The sequence below is a fragment of the Esox lucius genome, chromosome 20, assembly GCF_011004845.1.
Source record: "Esox lucius isolate fEsoLuc1 chromosome 20, fEsoLuc1.pri, whole genome shotgun sequence".
Taxonomy (NCBI): Eukaryota; Metazoa; Chordata; class Actinopteri; order Esociformes; family Esocidae; genus Esox; species Esox lucius.
Window position 1 is genome coordinate 28,298,734 of NC_047588.1, and position 24,090 is coordinate 28,322,823.

Sequence of the window (24,090 nt, forward strand, 5' to 3'; positions counted from 1 at the left end):
AGCCAATCCGCGGCGGGGTGTAAGTAGGGCAAGCCGCTTCCTGGTTCTGAGTAAAGGAGGAGCTGCCGGGAGTTGGAGTGGGCCAGTGGAGTCAAGAGAGGGGGAGAGCAGCCGAGCAAACAGCCGGTCTGCGGAGAGCAAAGACAGGGGGATCTAAACGCCAGCGGAGTACGAGGCGGATATTACGGACAGAACCCCCTGGTGATACGTGGTTCTGCAAGGGAAAGAGTGTGGAGAGAGAGCGGTGACCCCCGGAGAGCGACTGGGGGGGGGGGGGTGTGAGCAAGTGGGAGCGAATCCAGGAAGTAGGCTACAGAAGCCGGTCAGGTGGGACGCGACAAGACAACACAGGTGACACCAGCATACAGGTAAACCCGCTCCACCACCTCTTTCTGTGGTTCATATGGAATTATTATATTCTTGAATTAGTATTTCCTGCTTGTCTTTCCAATTTTCTATAACAACCGCCCCCGCACCGTTGAACTCCCCCTCCCGCCCTCCCCATCGGTTGGGGTCACGAGAGGACTAACCACGTCATGGGTATTCGGTAACTCCCGTGTGACGTGTCGACAATAATTTCTTTCTATGATTTTAGCAAGATCTCTCTTCGTATTGGCTTATTTTTACAACATAATCATGCAAACAAATGTAATCACATAAAAAATACATTGTGTGAGCCTAGGTCATTAATATCAGGCTAGTTGCTGTGTGTTGCTACCTGTGTGGATGTGGCCAGGTGGGTCGACGGGTAGCCTATAGTTCTGGAGGCTTGGCTGCTAATTATAGCAGTAAACACCCGCTGACATCCAAAACCTATAACCTCTTCCTCACGCACTCCACCAGCCAACATAAGCCATGTGTTTTACGATGTGGCAACATTGGCAATTCAATGTTATATGCCATTACATTATTTCAGGACCCCTGTAAATCGAATAGGCTGTCAGCAAAATTCGATAGAGCCTTTGTCTTATATACTCTGTTGTTGATGTAGAATTAAGTTATGGAAATGTATATGTTGTATGGTTTAGGGGTTTTAAATGTAGCTTATATCCAAAATTATGGGAGTGTGGGTGTGTGTGTGCGCGCGCGTGCGTGCGCGCGTTCGATTGAGCCTGACTCGCCCCTCTTGAGGCCCAGATAGACCGGCTGAACCCGCCAAACTGGCTTGGGTTTGGTTCTCTGCCTGGGTCATAGTTTTTATTTTATTTATAACTTTTTGTATATGTATTTTTTTTTTCAATACACTAATGATTTTCTCATTCAAACTTTTAATTTGATGGATTGAAACTTTTCTTTTCAAACAAGTTTCCTAATAAGTGTTGGGTCTAGACATTTCAGTGGGAGCAATAAGGAGTATGCTGTGTTAGAGTATGTACAGTAAAGGCTAATATTTGTTGAGTGGGTATCAGTGTGTGTGCTTGTCACATAGGTATTGTTGATGTCTGCAAATGCAGATTAGATTTGAATAATCACCTTAGTTTGTGTGAGAGAGATTGAGGAGATGGGGACTGAAATGTTTTGACCTTTCAATTGGTCACACCTAATTGTTCCTTGTCTAAATTGTAGCAGACTTATTACCAACTTATTGATATATAGTTTGGAGACTCAGAATGCCTACATAAACTGTATTTTGCTGTTTGGGTAAATGATCTACCCCTCCTTTTTCTCACCGCCTTCCCGCTCCCTCTGGTGTCATCGTAACTTAATTACGCTTGTAATTTACTAGATTGGACTGTACAATCGCTGTTTCTATCTCTCCCTCCTACACACGTTTAGACACACATAAACACCAAATTACATTTGTAGGCACCTTACATGGACCTTTTCAATTATGGCAGGTAATGGGAATAGTCTTGGGCTTGTCTCATGAGTATGAGAGAGTGGATTGTTTTTCTGTGTGTGTACATCTGTGACTGTGTTTGTGGTCTACAGGTGTGCGTCCTGTGCCTGTTTCCAGGCCCTGTTCGTTGTTTGGGTAGGCCACTTCTGCACTGGGGCAGGGTAAAGTAGGAAGTGGTTCCCCCCCCCCCCCCCCCCCCCCCACCCCGTTCTCCCCCCGACCGCCCACCATGTCTTCATATCATCTAACTTAGTAAAGCTGACTCACTTTGGCTTTGCAATTTATGCACTTTCTTTTCATGCACACTTTGTAGGCAGTTTATTGTTTAATCTCCTGTTTATCTCTCTCCATTCCGTCTCGATCTCACTCCCCTCTCAGTAATTGGCCCTCTGTCTCTCTCTCTCACGTAGAAATATTAAACACTGTATATGGGCTATTCCAGGTGTTTGAAAACTGTGAATGTAACGTATATTGTGGATTTTGTACTACATCATAGACGTGTTAAGTAAAAACAGGTTGGCCTTTAAGTATAGGAATGCTGGATAAAATATAACTACAGGTGTTATGGATTGTACATGTAATGTCATTCCTTTTGGGGATATTGAAACTATTATCAATTGGCAGTGTGTTGGTAAGTCTTTGGTCAAAATATGCATTGCCCTTTTGGTGGGAAAAAAAGGCTTGGTTAAAAATAAACGTTATTCTGAGGGAAATAATTCCATTATAACTTTCAAATAAATAAAAAGTGATATAATCTCATTCAGAGCCACTTACAGTAGTGAGGTGATATGTTTTTGAACAAGCCAACCCATTGGAAATGAACCCACCACCCTGGAAGTGCAAGCCCTGTTTCCTTCTGTATTCCACATGACTTTAGAGAGGATAATTGACCATAATGGACATTACCTCCTCTGTTACTGATGTTAGGGAGTCTGAAATACACATTCAAATAGTGCATATTTCTTGATTAAAAATGTACATATCAGGTGTTGTAATTGGGAACACTTAAGAAGTCAGCAGATGGCGTAGTACCTTAGGATTGCCCAGTGACAGGTATCTTTTAGAGTGCCAGTGGGTGCCAGTGGGTTCAAATTTTGATTAGTCAGTCCACAGGACAGTTTTCCACTTCGCCTCAGTCCATCTTTAATGAGTTCTGGCCCAGAGAAGGCGGTGGTGGTCCTGGATCTTGTTTATGTGTGATTATGTCTTTGCATGGTAGAGTTTTCACTTGTATTTGTGGATGCAGTGACTTACTGTGTTCACAGACAATGGTTTTCGGAAGTGTTCCTGAGCCTTTGCAGTGATATCCTTTACAGAGTCGAAGATCACAGCCATCCATTATTAGTTTTCGGCCTTGTCCCTTGCGTACAGAGATTTCCCCCGGATTCTCTGAATCTCTTAAATGATAGTATGTACCGTAGATTATGAGATCCCCAAACACATTGCAATTTTACTTTGAGAAACATTATTCTTAAATTGTTGTACTGTATGCCTGCACAGTCTTGATTGCCTACATATTTGTGCCCTTTGATATGACACACCTGAATGCTCTTGTGCAACCAATTACCTTTAGAAGTCCCATAATTAGTTTAATGGAGTCCACCAGTGTGCATTTCAGGTGTTTCCCCTGATTTCAGGTTAAATACACCTGTTGACCTCTGGGAGGTCCCAAAGCTGGTTAGTACAATTCTTAGCAAAAACTACATCATGAAGATTAAGGTTTATGGTTTTATTTTTCAAACTTATATTTCCCAACATAAAACCAATGTCACCTCACTATGAGTGTTTAAAATAACATTTCAATGTAACATTTGTGTTTCAGTGATATGAGAGAATTGGTCAGGGATCTAAATACTTTTTCAAGGCCCAGTATGTATGGAAATTTACCTTCTGCAGTTTAAAACAAAAATATAGTTTTTTTTGGTTTAATTAAATATTGAAACAAAGTGTGCAAGTTAGACAAGTGGGATGGCAAGGAAACATATTAGTCAAGAGCATTGGTCCTGTAAACAAAAGATTGCTGTTTCTAATTTCTGAGCCATCGAGGTGGAACATCTGTGCTGTCCCTGAACTCAAATTGCTCCCAATAGCTCAAATTGTTCCCAGGCTGATGCTGTAAATATTAATGATATAAATATGTTCTTAGTCTTACTTACTTGGTATAATCATAGAAGAAAAGAACAAGAGCAGGGAAAGTGTGCTTGCTTTTTTTCAGATTTTTTTGGTTTTATATTTAGACACCTAAGATGATGGACAAAACTATATTAAATCCGGGGAACCTGATTGTAAGGAGTAACAAATAACATTTAATAACTTATTTTATTTATTTCACAAACAATAAGTTAGACAACATCCAATGCCCCCTGTAAATGTGATTTCTCCCTAACACTCAGTGCTGTCTCTAGCCTTTTGTGAGCCCTTAGGAACATTTCATTTGGGGCCCCCTCTCCCCTATTGGTCGAGGGCTCCATAGCAGTCGGAGGCCCCCTAGCAGTCCGGGACCCTAAGCGACCACTTGTGTCGCTTATGCCTGGAGCCGGCCCTGCTTACACTTAACCAAAAGCTTCCTTGTTGTTCTCTTACAACTCTGTGAATGAATTTTGCCCTTTTTTTCCATATAGTGCAGTTTTAAGTCACAATTGTGGGTTGATGAGTATGGTCTTTATAGTTCCTACTTTATATCAATTGGGCTTAGGTCTTAACGTTGATTAGCCCATCTCACAAGTAATTTGTTTTGCTTTTCAGCCCTTCTTTATAATGTTTATAATAGGTAATGTAGTGATTTGTTCTTAGCATAATGAACCCATGCTGTTCCAACTTGTGGCAGGATCTAGAAAAAGAAGCTCATGCTCAATACTCCACAAATGTTGCTGAGTTAAGTCAGCTCGGTATAAACGAGTGGGCCAACAATTCTCCACAGCGATGTGAGAGACTGATTAATAACTAAAGGAAGCTTTGCTTGCAGTCTCTGCAGCTTAAGGTGGCACACAGTTATTGAGTTTATGAGGATAATCACTTTTTTCGGAGGCGGTATTTGTGTTGCATCACATAAACATTGTGTTATTTCTTTGCTGGTTCACTTTGTTCCATATCAAGTTTTGGTTGAAGTTCTACAAAAATGAATTGAGAAAAATCTGGAAAATTAGGGAATCTTAAAGGGGGCAAATAGTTTTTCTCTCCATTGTATACGCATGTATTCTGTCCATCCACTTTTCTCGACATTGGATAAAGTCAGTGAAAGTTGATGTGTCATTCATAGTCACACCATGACTATTGTAAAAATGGTTCTGCCGTATATGAGAAATGTGTTCATATTTTCAAAACAAAATCTTTAAGAAGTACATTTTCTTCACATTGAGTCCAGTGTCTCTAGGCATGTAGACCTATTTTAAGGTAAAAAATTGCTAACAGATATAAGAAAGTTAAACTCTCATTTAACTCAAATACTATTTAATTTGTTGGACCTATTTATGTGCTTGTCTATGTTTTAATGGACAGACAGAGTCGGGAAAGACAAAGAAGAGGGGTTTATCTGGAAGACCAATTGGTCAGATCTGCAGATACTTCAGGGGAGGCAGCGGCCTAAATCACTGGACCACAGCCGGCCACAACTAGAACAAAACAATCTTCATCTCAATGAGGCTTCTGTAGAAGTACAGAATATCCATCCCCAAACAAGCCCAATAAATGTGGTGAATGCACACATTTCTGAAGTTAAGATAATGTACATTATTAATCATCACATCCACAACTATTATAGATGTTACTGATATAGTAACTCTAAATCAAAAAGTATACTGACAATGGGGAAGAAAGACATCCAATTATAAATCATGTCAAAAATTCAAGCAAGAAAGTGTTACAGATAGAATGTTCTAGATAAAACTTTCTGACTGTTATGCCACCTGTCCCACCTACCACCTAGTGACTGTAGGACATGGCCTACAAACTCATTCATGTCCTATATTCATAACTAACACTGTATAACAGTGAGCTGGGAAAAAAGCTATTAAATATGATTGACTAAAATGGTTTATTTGAAACAGATAAACTGGTAAAATGTACTCTGCACTTAAAAATCTGCATGTTAATTATAATAGGTTTTCATTTGGAAATTATGTGTTTTATTTTTGAATGCTCTGGGGAGAGCTTTGCATGGAATGGTTCATATATGTGTATCTTGCTGACCGCCTTTCTGTCCTCTGGTACATTATTTAATTTTTTTATCAACAGCATAGCATTTTGTGACAAAAATGTATGTAAAAATGACTTTAAATTTAAAATATAATTTTCTTTTTTTTTTTATCTCATCCTTTCAGTACCTGGAAACCTTTTGGCTCCACTGGAGAAGAACAGAAACCGAGGTAGAGGAGGAAGCCGAAGAGTGCGAGCGGAACAGTGCTGGGCCCCGTCCTCCCCTGAGTTTATGGACTGGAGGTAAGACGTGGACAAGTCCTTCAGGCCCACTCATTCAGCACCCACACCGATCCTGAGCCTTTTGCAATTATGTGCATTGAACTAATTCATGTCAGTGTTCGTATAGAGCTTCTCTACAGCTACTGTAGGTATAGAAATCACATTACAGACTGCCCCAGGATGCTCTTAGCCATGGAGATGGAGATCTTAACATGGGAGATATTTACATTTATACATTCCAGAATATGGACGACTGGAATCACCCCAGAGACAATTATACTGGACACTATATTACATACTAGTAACAACACTGACTGTGTGTCCCTCTACTATCACTCAGACTCAGCAGGGTTTTAGACTTATTGAAATACAGTTCATTTGAACTTGCAAATCCAACAGCCAGCCATACATTTACATAGTAATTAAGCAGACGTTTTATTTAGAGTGTGTTTCTGTGTGTTTGCAAACGACATCATGTGATCGAGGCTGTGCAGAAGTGTGACTGGTGTGGGATGACAACAGTGAGTGGTCTTTCTGGCTAGTCGAGGAAAGAGGAACGTCCTAAGATAAGACACGCGCACGCACACACTCAAACGCACACAAGCAGACACCCAGTTCCAGTAAGCATGTGAATTAGGGCATGTGGCCCCAAGTATAAATTCCCCCTGTAAACATGTGGGGCTTTCAGTTTCAGATACATCGAGTAGGCTGAGTGGGAGGGCAAGGTGGGGGGAGGGGGGAAGGACACAAAGTCCCTGGGTTTCTTCCCTAACCCTTTTAACCACACCTTCTCCCTGACCGGGTGGTTTCTCCCTATACCCCCCATTCATTACTTCATCTGTTTATCCTAATTTATTCCTCTGTTCATCCTTTCTTTCCATATTTCCTGATTTCCCCCCTCTTAGAATCTGTAATTGTATAATGTAGAATTTCCCTGCTCTTCCTTTGTATGGGTCTTGGCATCTGTTTTTATTTTTGCTTATTATCTGTGATGCTATGGCAGGGACATGTCCTTTATGGTATGTACCGTACGTGGGTTTTACAAACATTTTCGCCAGTACATTAGATTTAGGTCTTCTGGGTACTGTGCCATTGTATAAGGTAGGCTAATTTACCACATGTTCATCTACATCAGTGCAGTGTGCCCAAGTTGATGTGTGTCAATTGAGGAAGTAGCATGTCTTCTGTTTCCCCTTTTTCAGTCTACAGTTTCTGTCATGTTTGACATTTCTATCTCTCTCTCGACCACCGGCCTGCCAGCTCCCGCCACCCGCTCACCAGCAAGGGGGATGGGAGAGCAGGAAGTGACAAGACTTCACTTTCTGTTGAGACAGACACCTAAAAAGATGAAAATATTTTTTTAAAGGAGTGAGAACATGATTCAGCGTTTCTAGTAACAGTGTAAATGTTGTAGATACTGAGGGGGTGTTGTTCATAAAAAGCTAGAATGAGCAAGCTGTTCAAGGAATAGGAGATGACACACACACAAACATATACATACACACACACCCACCACACAGAATCATCCTGCTGTATCTTGTTGGGAAAATGACCCATAACATTCAGTTTGACTTACTGGAGAGAATTCCCTGTGTTAGGGCTAGGGCTTCGTGGCTGTTATTGGGCTTTAGATGGCCGGCTGTCATCATTCTCAGTTCCTGACAATGGGTTAGGGTAAGGGTTATTTAACCTGGCCAGTGACCGACAGGCAGTCATCTTGGTTACTATAGGGGGCATAGAGGCACATTTACTTCGTTGTTCTCAGCAGATTATATCTGACAACTCTTGTCATGACTTAAAGAAAACGGAACCACTCTTACCCCATATTGACAAACCCAGAGAGCACTCCGAAAGTATAATCCAGATGATGTCAGTGATGTGTCCAGCCTTTTGACCTTACAAACCCTGACTAGGGCTGTTTAACGAAGAACTCCACTGATGTCCTCATGTTGATGTGGCACGGAAAGGATATCAGAGTGCCTTTGTTCTTTAGTACTCTGGTTGTCTCCTGCCATGGATCTTCTCACTCTACCCCCTACCACCCTCCGTACCCCCATCTCTGCCCCCTACCCCCTACCACTGCAGTATGATGTGGGTCACTCCAGCTATTTGGCACCCTTCGCGTCAATCCCATAACCCATAGACAGGCAAGGAATGGCATTGATTGTCACACTTTTCTTGTGACGCTGAAGTTGTCACTCCTTGTTGATGAAAAGATTAAAAACCTGTTACTTGATTTGGCATTCAGGAACAGGAACCATAGTAATTATTTAAACATTTAACTTCTCAAAACGAGAAGTTGCAATATATATATAATGTTAAGAAGCTTTTTTTTTTTTTTGGGGGGGGGGGTGCCTATATGCGTGTGTGCATATTGGTATGTATACATTTATACATGCATGGTTATTTTTACCAAGTTCAAAAGGCACGGAGCTTATGGAACCACCCATCTGGCTCTGTCTTCCTCCAGCTCACATGTATAGGTCTGTTTGTCTCTTGGTGTCTGAGCCAAACTTACACGGTCGTTCCTACTTGTCTGTTTTGTCATGCTTTTATCTCTCCATCGCTCCTCGTGGTTGTCCCTCCTCACAGCAGAGGAAGAGGAAGCTGATCAGGATCAGTTAGCTTTGCAACATCAGTGTGTCTGCCTGTGTGCCTGCCTGCCTGTGTGTGCGTGTGTGTGTGTGTGTGTGTGTGTGCGCGGTGTGTGTCCGAGTGTGTTTTTTGCGACATAGTTCTCTGAACAGTGTGATAGAGGAGCCACTACTAAGACCCTCCCTAGCGATGTGGCAACTTAACAGAGAATCCAACACACATGCACAGTCTGGCCACAGCACACGCTCCACCCGATTACACTGTCACATTGAAAGGCTTCAGCACGCAAGCACTGTAAACCTGTCTGTGAATACACACACCCTCACAGTCCAACAGCTTTTGCACTAAAATGGCCCACTCATTCACACATGTAGTCTTGGGGGTAGACTGAAACTGCTGACCAAATACAGACAAAAGGTGTGAAAGCACTTTGTCAGCATGCGTTTGAACTAGCAAAAGGCCTCACATCCATATACAGTACATGTACTGACACACACACACACACACACACACAAATCTCCGGCCTCCGTATGTCTGTTCTCCATCTTTGTGAAACTCCCTTTCACTGATTGGTAATGATAGCGCTAGCTGCTACCACATCTTCTCTTAGACATCTGCAGACACACACCTGCAAGGACCTGCAACTACTTCCTGTCTCTCTCTCTTGTTCTCTCAGTCTTTCTCTCTTCCTCTCTTTCTCTCTCCCCTCGCTCTCCCTCCCTCCGTCTCTCTCTGTCTCTTTATTATATTCTCTCTCTTTCTTTAACCTCTATTTACGTCACTGTTCCTCTCCCCCTCACCTTTGTGTGCCTTTTACCTCCCTCTCCTCCCCCTCTCTCTGTAACATAACTCTTTCTCTTCTTTCATTTCTGCCGTCTGACACAGATTGGCGGTGAAGACCAGATTTTCCTGTTATATTTACCCCCTCCACCTCTATCGCTCCATCTTCCTGTACACCCACCCTTCACTCCCTCATTCGCTGGCACTCTCTCATGCCACCTCTTTCACTCTGCCTTGTATGTTTTCTAGGAACATGTCTGTTTTTAGTGCTCCCCTGCCGTCTTCTGTTTCTCCTTGATCTCCCCTCAAATCTCAGACCCCCTTTCCTTTTTCCAACCACAGATTTGAAACCCCTTTGCTCCCTCTCATCCGCTCCCAGTTCTTTAACAAAGAAGATGTCTTCTCTGTGCTATACTTGTCTATGTGAAGGTTCTGCACCATTTCCACCTCCTGAATTCCCATCAGTAAAGCGGGATAACATGCAAAATGGCCTCCGCGTAGGGTGGCGTGGCGTGTGATTGCTGGGGCAGGGTGGCGTGGCGTGTGATTGCTGGGGCAGGGTGGCGTGGCGTGTGATTGCTGGGGCAGGGTGGCGTGGGAGCCTCTACTGTGCATTGCTCTGCCAGCCGAATTAATAATGTAATGTGTTCTTGGAACCAAGTTCTCAAAAGGGTACACACACACACACTGTCCCAGTTGAACTAAGTGGAGAAGATGGATGCCACGACCAAAGGATTGAAAGATGGGGGCCCTTTTGAGATTTTCTTGTATTATGATTTTGCTGTTAATGACAAAGCACCACTATTAAGCATTTCCTTCATCCCCTCCAGTATTTATTGTGTGGTTGAGGGCCTTTTCTATTCCCTATATAATTATAATGATTGTTCATCGTCATAGAACAGCTTAAGTCACATCCTAGGTGAAATGAATGTAATTACCATAATGTTTGTCTTACTCTCGTTATCCAGCTTTTAACGAATTCAAATGATGATTCAAATTCTCTTCGGCTGAGTCTGTTTTTATATCTCTTGGTAAGATGCAAATGGCCAGTTCAGGGAGAATTATCAATTTAGGGAGTGGAGAGTGCCTGCATTTTCTTTTAGTTCCGAAACAGTATAGAGTAGCTGAGGAGGAGGAAAGGGATGTTGCACATTAAATAACAATTCATAAAGTCTTATGAAAGCTTTAAAAAGGCACGTGAAATGGGGCATTTCATCCATACAGGTTGTTCATAGTGTTGCCAACCAGGGTTCTATGTGGCAGGAACTCTTGTCATTATCCTCACCTTCCTCCCTTTTACCCCTCCTCTGAAAAGAGACTCTTCCACTAACCCTCCGCTCCCAACAGCACAGATTTAAGAGGCTAAAAAGGATGAATGAGGACGATGGAAATGTTGCTTTTCACTTTTCTTTTAGGATTTCTTAGATTGGCTATTGCTATTTATTATATTTATCTTATGTTTCACTTGCTTTGGCAATGTCGACAGATGTTTTCCATGCCAGTAAAGCATTTTAAGTAAAGTTGAGCATTTTGAGAGCTGGCGGAGCACGTGGCGGACGACAAAACGGTATGAACAGTGAATCATGACTGTTAATTTCCTCCGGCCTAGGTGTAGCTACGTCTGGAGCAGCCACTGTTCAGCTCCTGTTGTGCTGTTTTGGTTGTCACATGTAAATATTACATAATGACTTATTCTTGTAGTAGACTGAAATTAATTTTTATTATAAAATTGTATTATTAGTTTTTTATGGTGGATTGAATTTATTTATTTTTTATCCCCCTGCAGAATATAGATTTATTTTATAATTAAATGTGTTAATGTACACATTTGCATTGGTCTGTGTGTTAATTTATGTAGCCAAAAGGGATCATAAATTTGACTGCCATCCCTCGTCAGCTAAGGTGAATCCTTATTGTAATGGATTAGTGCATTTTTAAACATATTTTATTGTATAATATTTACATATTTAGTTATACATTTAAAATGAATAGGTCATGTTTAAACATTTATATTTTCACAAATATCCTAGTAAATGCAATATATTTTCAAACTTTGTGTAATTGGTTCCAACCTGTTATTTTCTGTACATTAATACATTTAAGCGTTCACAGTATTTACTTGCACTGAATGAAGTAGCTAGATATTTTTTACACTCACAACGTTTTAAAACAAGTTGTTGATACAGATTTCTGGTAATCTGCCATGGACGCTGTCTGTGTACATACTGAAGAATGTGGAGAATATTAAATCATTAAACGTTTGCTAAAAGCACTGCAAGGGAACTCTGTCTATATATAATATGAGTGATCACACACACACACACACACACACACATACACACTCACACACATTGGAAAGCGTCTGACATCAGAATTCATAAAAACATTTCTGTGAATAGTGTAAAGTCATATTTTCCCCCTGGGCCGTGCAGAGCTGATATAATTGAGGTGGATTGGGAGAAGTTCCAGGCTGTAAGGGAAAATGAGCTGCAGTATAATAACCGTCTAATGTCTTGGTTGTGGTAGAACAGTGTCATCTACTATAGCTCTCTCACTTGGTGTACTGTTTAAATTGTAGTAGAAATGGGATTTAATTTAGCTTTTATATTTATAGGCCACGTTTCTTTAGGATTTAATTTCTATCGATTTCTGCTTTCTGGACAGAAATATCTAAACTTTTTCTTATGGTTATTCATTTCTGTCAGGCTAAAGAACCGAGACTTGAGTCTTCAGTGAGTCAGTGATGAACATAATGAAAGCGAGGGAAGAGGAAGCCGTATTGTCACAGACGAGTTTGAGGTAGCCAACTGTCGACAGAAGAGTGGGATTTGAGAATCCGCTCTGAGTCGGAAACAAAAGTTTGTTACAAATCATTCAAATAAATGACAGAGAAGGTTTACATTTTTTTTTGTTATTTTGGAAGTTAGTTATTGCATGTCTTCTATTGAAAAGGTTTTTCCTCTTAAATTTTTTTTTTTTTTTTTAACTTAATAGAAAACAGTTTGTGCCAGTTGCACCACATATTTCAACAATAATTCCCATGATTCAGTTTCAGTTAGCGTTATATTAATTGGATTTCCATGAAGCACTGTTTTTTTTAAGAGATTTGCCAGTATATGTTTTCTTAACAAAACAGACTATGATTTATTTTTTCCCGCGTAGAGTTTCCATTTTGGCTGTTTTATTCATTGGCCTTTGACTCTTCTGTACTGTACTTCACAGATGCACACATCTTCTTTATATTTCTGAGTTTGTAAATGCAGGTCAGTGTATGTTTGGGTCTTTGTGTTTGGTGGTCCTACATTGATAGCTCAAGAAGTTACCCCAGATTCAGTGCAGAGCTCTCTGTCCCTGTCTGATAGAACAAGGGCTGGCGATGAAGCAGAACAACAAGGGGGGTAACTAATTGATAAGGGACAGGAGGTGAGGTGAGGGGAGAAGGAGACTGATCTTACTGTCAAATATGGACGTGTGCATGTGTGTGTCTTTAAGGGTGTGCCGTTGTTAAGTGACTCACCGTTGTTTGATTAGGACTCTTTCCCCCTTTTCCGAGCAACACCTACTTTCGTCTCTGTACCATTCGGAATAACACGCACATACCCCTTCTGAGGAATCACACACGCCAGTCAGCCTTTTGTCTCTTACTCCGGAAACTAAAGACATGCTTAAGTTTGCTCTTCAAAAACCCAGTCTCCTTTCATCCATCTCTTCTGAGATTTTAATGATGTGGATTCTGTTAACATACAGTTTAACCATGCACGCACGCACACACACACATCTTCTCTTCAAAATTGTTTTTTTTTCTACTGCCTTTTGTTCTGTTTCTGCTTACAAATTTAGGAGACAACCAGCACAAATCAGTTCCTACCAGCTTTGAGAGTGGCAGCGCTGGTAACGTGATGGATCAAACCGAGAGCCGTTACATGTCAAAAGAGTTGTTTTTTTTGGTGAATAAGCTTTCATTGGAACTATATTAATATACAAGTTATCTAATGGGTTGTGATTTGAGTTAGTTACTAGCCCAGTTTAGGCCACCGCAAAGTAAGACTGTCTAATATGGCACCTTGGTTGATTCTGTCATCTGGTATTCACCTTGGATGTCTGTGGCTGGGTATATTATGACTCAGTAACAATATGATTTTGGTTCTTGCGTTAGTTCTTAGGATGTTCCCATTGAACTTTTCTGTTTAATGTGCAAATGTTTGACGTTGCTTTTTTAAATAGAGATCTTTAATGATGGTGGCTGATGGGTAAGGGCGATCGAAGGACTGTTATGAACAAACTTCCTTTCCTCAGAGAACGGAAAGACAATTTTAACTGCTGTACCCTAGTTCCTGATATCAGTAGACGGACGAACGTCCCTCCTACCTGTCTATCAGGTCAAAGGTTAGAACTGTGCCCTGGGTGGCGCAGGCCAGAAAGTAATGTTATTCGGAAACTTGTGATTGCTCTGTTCGGAAAATCGACTCGTTGCGTTTTGGCGAGAGGGGCGCGTGGGCGAGATGGGGGGAGGGGTCTCAATCTCTTTCTGCCTGCCACCAAGCACCCTCTTTTCATACAACAGGAAGAGAGTGAGTGAGCGAAGTAAAGCGGTAGACATCCTCAAGGATGAACGCGTCGCCCCGACTTCTCTGAACCTTGACAGTGAAAGGTTTATGGAGGGAGAGTGTACGGTTGTCCTACAGAAAGAAAGAGCGAAAGAAATCGAGGGAAGACTAAAGTGTAGAGACACTGCTGCCATGACACAGATACAGATCCACTTCCAGTCGACGGTCCCTCTGTCAGCCATGAAGGCTGGAAAGGTAGGGGTCCATTTGGGTTTTGGGTCAGCTTGAGGGTGGAGGGGGTTGGATCTGGGTACGGTTGGGTTGGTACAGGTGGGACTTTCAGCTGAAGAGCCATGAAAGGTGTGTGTGTGTATATATGTGTGTGTGTGTGTGTGTGTATGTGTGTTGACTGTATAGGTGGGGTGTGTATGTCTTTGACAACGCATGAAGATCAACAGACCACAATATGAACTGAACAATGGCGACTTGGGGAGCCAAGAGACTGGTACGCTGTGTGTGTTTAATTGTGTGTGTGTGTGTGTTTAATTGTGTGTGTGTGTTTTGGAGCAGGTTAGTCAGGTTGAGCAGAGTCCTGTGGGGACTATGTGGAGAGTATTATAGGATGGTTACTTGGGGGTTGGTTACTATGGGAGGAAGACCATGGTGGGGGAGGGGAGAGTCAGCCTGTTGTTTGTGGAATTGAGGGTGTGTGTGTGTGTGTATGTGTGTGTGTGTGTGCGCGTATTTGCGTCTGTGTGTGTGTGTGTTCGTTGCGATGGAGGGAGTTTTGTCAAGGGAAGGGTGGGGGCCCTTTGGATATGCAAAACACATCTTATCATATGGATACATAGACACTAGACCTCCATGGACTTGCTGCTTGGGAAGTACCATGGACGCTGAGTCAATGGCCAAACATCAGTAATGCCAAGTGTGATGCACACTTCTGGCCGAAGGCCTAAAAGCTCTCTTGTTCTATCCTTTACTCACAACTTCCTCATTCTACATTGTACACCTCCTCCAGGAAGGAGGATGGCATGAGTGAAAGGGAGGAAAAAGCAAGTGATATGGTCTTGGAAAGAAATCACAGTAAATCCTACATGCACGTCTTGTTTTTCCCAACATTAACAATAAAACCCATTGACACATCCAGTTTTACCCAACATTAACAATAAAACCCATTGACACATCCATTTGTACCCAACATTAACAATAAAACCCATTGACACATCCAGTTTTACCCAACATTAACAATAAAACCCATTGACACATCCAGTTTTACCCAACATTAACAGCAAATTCTAAAGGCCCAACATTTACCCAACATTTACCCTGACACTTCTATATTCATTTTAGTTTCCTAATGCAGAGGTTCACACCCTCGCCCACACAAGAGCACGCACACACACACACCTGGAATCCATATTCCCTCTGCTTTCTCCCCACTCTCTCTTTCACCTTCCTCATTCCATCTCTCCTCTGTTCACCTTCTATCACTTCCTCTCTCCCTCTCTGTCCCTCTGCTATTTTTAATCAAGGAGCTAATACTATCAAGCTCTCTGTCACACACGCACATTAGCCCAGTGGCCTTCCCCTGCAAGCACTTCTCCACCTGCTCTGATCCTCTAAGTTGTCCCCTGTCTCCCCACTCACCCCCCTCTGCCAAAATCACTTCTTCCTGATGTCGTAATCTGAGGTTGAGGGGGTGGAAGGTTGACGTGGAAAGGGAGGAGTGGGAGGGAGAAGCGAGGAGCGATAGAAGGAGGGATAGCGCTAAGCTCTGGTTTAATATGGTTTGTCATGTAAAGGAGAGCTACTTGAGGAAGTCACAGTGGTAATGGTTGGCTGCTGCCAGTCAAGACCTCTTGACAGTTGACAATGGGAGTGCGCAAGCAACCAAGCTGCACTTTTCATGGGTTTTCATGTGACGTTCAAATTGAGCATTCAAAACTAACTCATTTAATGAAGTCATGTTTGTCATCATGATCACAGCCTACATTTTTGAGCACTGACTTTATTTTTACAAGTTTATGCCGACAGGATGCATCTGCGTGCATTATTGCCAATATAGAATAGGTAGCTCAGAAAGACATATCAGTGAATTATATTTCATGTCGAGGGATTTTTTTCCTGCTTGCAGCTGTTTCCCCCACTGTAAAAGGTGAGATGTGTCTTGAGGAGTGTTGGCAGGGACTACGTAATTGAACAATGTTCATAATGATTTTTTAGAAAGTGTCTCTGTAAAGCCAAACCTCATCCAAGTTTTTTGTTTCTGAATAATTAACAGAGGACGTTTGTTAGCATTGTGCAATGCATAACATCCATAACAGCTGTGTATATAATAGGGAATTCTTTTTTTTTCTGTTTCAAAAGCTTGTCCGTTCTATATTTTGTACGTTTGTTTTAATGTTTTCTTTAGACAACTATCCTGAATATATTGATAATAACAACAAATAATAATTATAATACAATTAAGTTGGAAAGTACATTCATCACACCTCAAGTTGCTGCCACAAATTGTTTTACTTATGATTCCCTTAGAAAAAATTTGCTGAAGATTTCTTATACATTCCCATGGAAAATATTTGAACCTATAATATCTTTTTCATTTGCCATTTTTGTAATTAAATGTTGACCAAAATTTAGCCGAATCCAAATGTAAAATAAAGGGAACCTGACTGAACAAATAAAACACAATTTCCATACTATTTTGTTTTTATCAACCAAGTTATGCGGACACCTAAATGGTCCTGTAAAAAGTAATACATGAAAAGAGATGGCCCCCTTAAACTCTTAAACAGCCATCTTTTTCTCCAATAGCTACAACTAAATTCTTATGTAAATTGTTGTTCTGATACATTTTGTCCTACTGTATCAGGCAGGGCTGCTTTACCTCAGTGACGTTTGTGGATTATTGAGCATCAATTGCATTTTATACATCCTGTTGTAACATCTCATTTGGGTTTAGGTTTGAACGTTGTCTCTGCCATTCCAAAATGTAAATGTATCTGTCTTTCGAACCATTCTGATGTAAACCTCAAAATATTACACTGCCACCACCATGCTTCATTGGTGACATGGGGTCAGTAATATGGAAGCAGTGCTTAGTTTTGGACTTTTGAACAACATTGGTCCTGTTATGTTATCCTGATACAAATACGTAAACAAGTCCACATCTGAATGGCTGTAAAGAAAATGTGTTCAGAGAAAAACCTATTGAGATGTGCCAGTTCATGCTCATAACCTGCAAATGTTGCTGAGTTTAAGCAGCTCTGCATGGAAAAGTGGGTCAAAATTCCACTTGAGCGTTGTGAAAGTCTGATCAACAATTAAAGGAAGCATTTAGTTGCAGTCATTGCAGCTAAATGTGGCACAATCTGTTATTCAGTGTAATGTTTTGTAACTTTCTTTTTTACAAAGGGGCTAAAGGCTATTGCAGAACAATCAAAAAAAAAAAGAGAATATGTATATTTCTTCTCATTTGCATATTTTGTCGCAATATGAGCATTTTATCCAGAAATGTACATTTGTGTATACATTCAACTGATGTTACATTTAAATATATACAAATAAGGTAAATATGAACTAACTTAGCTGTGCAGACTGTTCGGACTGCCTGTTATTATGCAATCCTACAGAACTCTTTTGTCCTGACCATTTGCATTAAAGTGAACACATGAATGACCTGTATTTGTGCATTGGTTTCCTAAGAACAAATGAAATGTGATCTAAAACAAAAATACTAACCCAACATATAACAATTGCAAAGATTTTCAGAAGTACAGTCTGTTTTTATCTATGGATTTCACATAACTGGGAGTACCTACAAGCTTCTGTTGGTCACAGATACCTTCAACATCAAACAAGTAGGTGTGTGAAACCAGTCCGTATCATGCAGTGTAACATAGTTGATCAGACTGTTAACTGTGGCCTTGGGTATGTTGTCCCACTCTTGCAATTATTGTGCCAAGTTGCACAATAATTGTTGGGAACTGGAAATTGCTGTTGTATGTAAATCCAGCCGTCCTAAACATGCTCAGTAAGTGACATGTCTTATAAGAATGTGGGCCAAGGTAGAGCTGGGACAATTTCAGCTTCCAAGAATTGCAACAGATCCTTGTGAAATTATGCTGCGCATTATCATGCTGAAACATGAGACGTTAGTGGTAAATGATTGGCATGGCAAAGGGCTTTAGGATCTCATCCTTCCAAAAATAATTTGTTGTGCAAACCCACAGTTTAATCAGCAGCCCGGGTGGCTGGTCTCAGACGATCCCGCTGATGTAGAGATCGCTGGGCTGGCATGGTTATACGTGGTCTGGCCGTGACGACATACCACGCATGGACTAAAACGAGGTTTGAGATTCAGTTCTCTGGCAACAGCTCCGCTGGCTGTTCCTGCAGTCACAGGGCCAGTTGCACGCTTCCTCAAATCTTGAGACAACTGCGGAATTATGCTGTGTGACAAAACCTCACATTTTACTGTACAGTAAAGTGGCATTTTATTGTCCCCGGCACAAGGTGCACCTGTGTCATGATTGTGCTGTTTGGCAGGATCTGCTTCTTGTTCTGACACATGGTGTATTGATCACCTTGTTAAAGGAATAGTAATATCAACACATTTGCATTTTGTGTGTATGGATAGAGCATTTCGGGGACCTTTCATGGGACCAGCACTTTGTTCAGAGTATATGAAAGACATTGTCAATAATATCATGACGTCTTTGCTTGACATTTACGTCCCCCAAACTATTTAGACTCAGCCTGAACCCAAAATGTCTGTGTTATTCTAACCTGCTTATGGCCTTCCGCAGGTGGCGATGTCTCCAGGAGAGGACGGCCTGATCGGGATACCCTTCCCAGAGCACAGCAGTGAGCTCCTGTCCCGCCTCAACGCCCAACGCAGGGCGGGGCTCCTCTGTGACCTCACCCTGACCTCGAGAGGGTCCCGCTACCCGACGCACCGCTCCGTCATGGCGGCCGTCAGCCTCTACTTCCGCCGGCTGTTTGGCGCCGAGGAGGAGGGGGGGGGGGAGGCGGGGGGCGGGGGAGGGTTTAGCGTGTGCCAGCTGGACTGTGTGGCGCCCGACGCCCTCGACGCCCTCCTGGAGTTCGCCTACACGGCCACCCTCACCATCCGCAGCTCGGGCATGAGGGACGTCCTGAGAGGGGCTCAGCTGCTGGGGATCCAGTGTGTGGCCGACGCGTGCAGGGACATCCTGGGGGAGACGGGGGGGGGGGCAGACTGGGAGATGGGAGAGGAGAGGCGGCCGGCGGAGAGGAAGAAAGGCTCCCGGAGGAAGTTGGACAGACGGAGAGTGACCAAGGTGGAGTCCTCGCCCCCCCACCCGGCGCCTCACCGCCTGAGCGTCAACACGCACCCGCACTCCTCCACGCCGTCTCCACAGCCCTCCCCCGCGGAAGACGGGGCCCGCTCTCACCTTCCCACCCAGCCACCCAGCCCCGAGGAGCAGGAGCTGCCACCCAGCGTTGGGCAGAACGGTGAGTGGACGGGGCACCGGGGTACTGGGAGCACAGCGGTCAACGGAGGGATGGACTGGCCTCGGGATCGCCTCCTGGCGCCCCACCACGCCGCCCCCTCAGAGGACAGGCTGTCCGAAGACGAGGAGGAGACGGACGGAGTGGGGAACGGCGGGGTGCCCAGCTCGACCTTCTCCTCCCTGGCGGAGCAGCGGGTGGCGGTGGGGGCAGGAGGAGGGGGGAGGAAGAGGAAATCTCAGACCCCTCAGCAGTGTCCTGTCTGTCAGAAGATCATTCACGGAGCAGGGAAGCTGCCCCGACACATGAGGACACACACTGGGGAGAAACCATTCCAGTGCACTGCCTGCGGAGTCCGTTTCACCCGGTATGTGTGTGTTTGTGAGTGTGTATGATGGATGCGTGGGTTTTTAATAATATTATCTAAAACAGATTTCAGGGAGCTCGGTGTGACCTAAATACTATAGATCTGCCATTCTCATTTTGTGGGTTGTGTTTTCACTAGTTCACAGGTAACTATAAATGGCTTTTTTTTGTTAAATGGAATTACTGACATTGAAAAGGTGGGAAGAGTGTCAATATACCACTATTCATATTTTTATTTTATTTATGTTTAGGAGTCCTTGCGGCCAAAAGTACTGCTTTGTACAAATACTGGATCGCTACTGAAAAGCGTTTTAGGCCCTAGGAATAACCACTTTAGAACCACAGACATACATAACCACAGACACCCAGAACCCCAGACACACAGACCCACGGACAGACAGAACCGAAGTCAAAAAGAACCGCTGACATAAACGTCGCTAAGCCCTGTCCCCTGCCGTGTCTTTCTTCTCTCCTCCAGGAACGACAAACTCAAGATCCACATGCGCAAGCACACCGGGGAGCGCCCATACCCGTGCCCCCACTGCCCCGCCCGCTTCCTGCACTCCTACGACCTGAAGAACCACCTCTCCCTCCACAGCGGGGCGCGCCCCTTCGAATGCCCCCTCTGCCACAAGGCCTTTGCCCGGGAGGACCACCTCCAGCGCCACCGCAAGGGCCTGAGCTGCCTGGAGGTGCGCACGAGGGCGCGGCCGAGGCGCGGGGCCGGCGAGGACGGCAGGGCGGCCAGAGGCGGAGGGAGAGGGCATTCTCCAGACCAGCCAGACCCCCTGGAGAGCCTGCCCCTCCTGCCCCACACGTCGGCATTCCTCCTCAGGCCTGGGGGGGTGGTCCGAGGGGACGGGCCTGGGGCCGGCCTGCTGGTCCGCCCTGGGGAGGCTGACAGGGAGCGAGGTGTAGCCCTCATGGGGCATCACAGGCTACCCTACCCTGACATGCCCTGGCTAAGCCAGGAGCTGATAGGGAGAGGAGGGAGAGGAGGGGGAGGAGGAGGAGGAGGAGGAGAGGAGGAGGAGCCAGTCAGAGGGCAGTCTCCGGGTCCTCAGCATGCAAGAAGGGAGGAAGAGGTAGAGGAGGAAATAGGAGAAGAGGAGTAACAAAAAGCAAAAGAATAGAGTGTGTGTGTGTGTGTGTGGGTGTATTTGCATTTGCACGTGCATAAGCGTGTGTTTGGGTGTCTGACACCCACAATACATGACAGATGGGCGTCTCACTCAGGTGAATGGACCTACTCCCTCTTAGAGAGCGCTTAGAGGGAAACTAAACGATAAAAAAGAATGGAAAACGGGTTTTCTGGAATATTCTTTGTTTCCTTTCTCTTGATGTTCTTATTTCAGTTGTCTTTTATTTCTATTTCAGTTGCTAGTTTTATTCTTTTATTTTATTTTATGTTTGAGATATTTTCATGCTGTGGATTATTCTTATTTGCTGTACATAAAGAATATGCTTTATTAAGGGAATGTTTTGCGCATGTATGCACAAATATTTTACGGTACGGTGAGAATGTGCTTATGGGGATGTGGTGCTTTTCTGTCACTATGCAAGCTGAAGTCAGGAGCTGAGAAAAGTTATGAAAAAAGAACAAATTATGTTTTAAAGAGTTTTGTATAACATAATATAACAAAAAAAAAATTATGTAAATACAAACAATGGATGAACTTCCAACTAGGCCTACAAAAATGTTATTTCAAGTTATTTCAATGTAGTAAGTAGATATGGAATCTGCTGTTCCACTTTGGGTGTAATGTACTACCCTCTAGTGGTTTTTGTTGGAACTAGTCACCAATTGAAAAAGTCAAACGTGTCCTATGAAAAATAGCCATTATCTAACTGTAGCAGTCTTATTTTCCCTCTGTTGTCAAGTTGTGTTTCATGCCCTTCTTTTTAAGAGGCATTGAATGATACCAAAGATTTCTGTTGATTTTCTTCCTTATCAATCTGTTTGGGACTATAGCCATAGATGGAGAAGGCTCTGAAAGAGCGCTGGGCTCTGCCAGATAAAGATGGATTAAAGTAACAGTCATGATTTGTCATCTTCTGTAGTTAGAGAGTGGTTGAAGACTTTCCCCATTATGCTAGATTCTCTGTTAAACTTTATTGCTCTTGACCAAAATTAGATTTTGTCTGCAGGGTCAGCTGATGATTGTCGATGAGAGGTTGTTTCTTTAGCATTTCCATTTTACATGGATAGTGATCATTCCTTTCTTAAGTCTGCTTATTTAGAAAGTCTTCCACCCATGTACTCCCTGTTTTTTTCAGTTGATTGTGAGAAAAGAGAAGAGCGAGCAAGAAGGAAGGAGGTTAGATTGAAAGACCTCTCTCTTCATCTCCCACTGTATTTATTTATTTATTGATATTTATTGTGGCTTTCCAGGGGAACTGTGTGTAGCTTGACCCAGCGTTACAGCACAGACCCATTGACCACTTTCTCAGCCCCTCCTGGCACGGCTCAAGTGATTCCTACCTTCTTTCTTTAAGTCTTAAGAGGAACTGTGTAGTGCTTTAAGTGTCGGCTCTGAACACCCACTGCCCCTTGGGTTACAGCTCTTCTAGTTTTTCTCCTCATGCATTGGTTTTGCACGTCACACCCCAAAAAGATACTGCAATAATCAGGGATGGAGCCAGTTCCATTTCAGTTCCAGCCTACTCTGGGAAGTACACTGAAACTCCCATTCTCTTCAACACTTTTCATTGAAGCAAACTTGGATTGAATTGGATTTCAGTTTTCTTTCTGAATTGACTGGAATTACTATGCAATTGACCCCAGTTCTGGCAATAATACCGGCACATTCCATCCTCTGGGGTAGGATAAAGGGATCACAGAAGGGAGAGGGCACCACTTTCTCTCTTCAGCACAAGACAATTGGTGCAACATAGCCGTTAGATTATTTCATTCATGGAGATCAGCATCAGCTGTACTGAACATACTTTTGTGACCTGTCAAGTCACGGATGGAGCCTGTCTCTGGTAGACCAGCAGTCATGTTAGGTGGCCCGTTGCAGGAAAGGTACTGCTTTGCATACAGATAATCAAATTCTTTGTAGTCAGTCACACTTTAAGTGATAGTGAGTTTTTATTTCATTTGCAACTCTTTTTACAAGGGCAGTAGTGTACTGGACCCAGGTGTGCTATCCATTCCATGCCATGTGTAGAGGAACATTCCCTGTTTTGGATTTATTTGCACTAAAATAATGAGAGCTTTATGTTTTTGTTTCACCTCATTATCCATTCCATGACTTCACTCAGCATCGTTTATGATTGTAGGATAAGATATCTATTGATCCTTTAAATTATTGATAAGAACATTGGTCTATATCCTTTCTACTGAATTGCATAATAATAATACAATTATAAGAATGATGATTGAGATATTTCTATGTAAAGGGGTGAAGCTGCCTTGGACCTTTGTGCTGCAACTATTCTCAGGAAGTCTTGAGCAATGCACTAAGTAATTATGCAAAAATGTTGGGGAGATATGCTGTGTATGTGTGTAGCTTATGTACATATATAATTGTTCATACATGTGTGTGAAGGGTTAGTGTTCGTGACGCCTTTCACTCAGAAGTATGGTTTGAATATTACCCCTACATGCCTATGTAAAAGTATGATCGAAGCATAACCAGATAGGCAAGATATTATTTTCACGGGTAAATCATGAGAGCTGTAGCATACACATTGAAACTGCACATGAAGGGTGTTGCTATCAGCAGTAAGAGAACTTGGTGAGTGAATGAGAGATATGCCAGCTGTGAAGCATTGTGTGTTTCTACGTGACTAAGTTTTCTTTGTTTTTGGCTTGGGTGTAGGGATCTGGGGTTTCTGTTATGAATAGAAACCTTGCTATCAGGGATACATTTTGTCTTTCTGTTCTTAGTGGATCTTCTTTCTGAGATATTCATTTTCCCATAGTTTTGTTTGAGATAATGTAAAGAAAACTGATCAATAAACAAGATATCTATCGCTGTCTGTTTGTGCTATTTGCTATTACATTGATTCATATTCATAGTGACCTAAGCAGGCCTTCTGTATTGC

General features: G+C 42.8%; 1 protein-coding gene across 2 annotated transcripts; it reads left to right on the top strand.

The window, feature by feature from the left end:
- Positions 1–68: 68 nt before the first annotated feature.
- On the top strand, positions 69–24,022 carry zbtb7b (zinc finger and BTB domain containing 7B). Of its 2 annotated transcripts, XM_034288823.1 has the most exons (4): positions 69–368; positions 6,160–6,277; positions 18,990–20,041; positions 20,519–24,022. In XM_034288823.1, exons 3-4 carry the CDS (start codon positions 18,996–18,998, stop codon positions 21,153–21,155), a joined length of 1,683 nt encoding a protein of 560 aa, XP_034144714.1. In that variant the 5' UTR covers positions 69–368; positions 6,160–6,277; positions 18,990–18,995; the 3' UTR covers positions 21,156–24,022. The 2 variants fall into 2 exon arrangements, with proteins under 2 accessions (XP_034144714.1, XP_012994727.3); XM_013139273.4 differs by lacking the exons at positions 69–368; positions 6,160–6,277 and adding an exon at positions 12,654–14,433.
- The last annotated feature ends 68 nt before the right edge of the window (positions 24,023–24,090 follow it).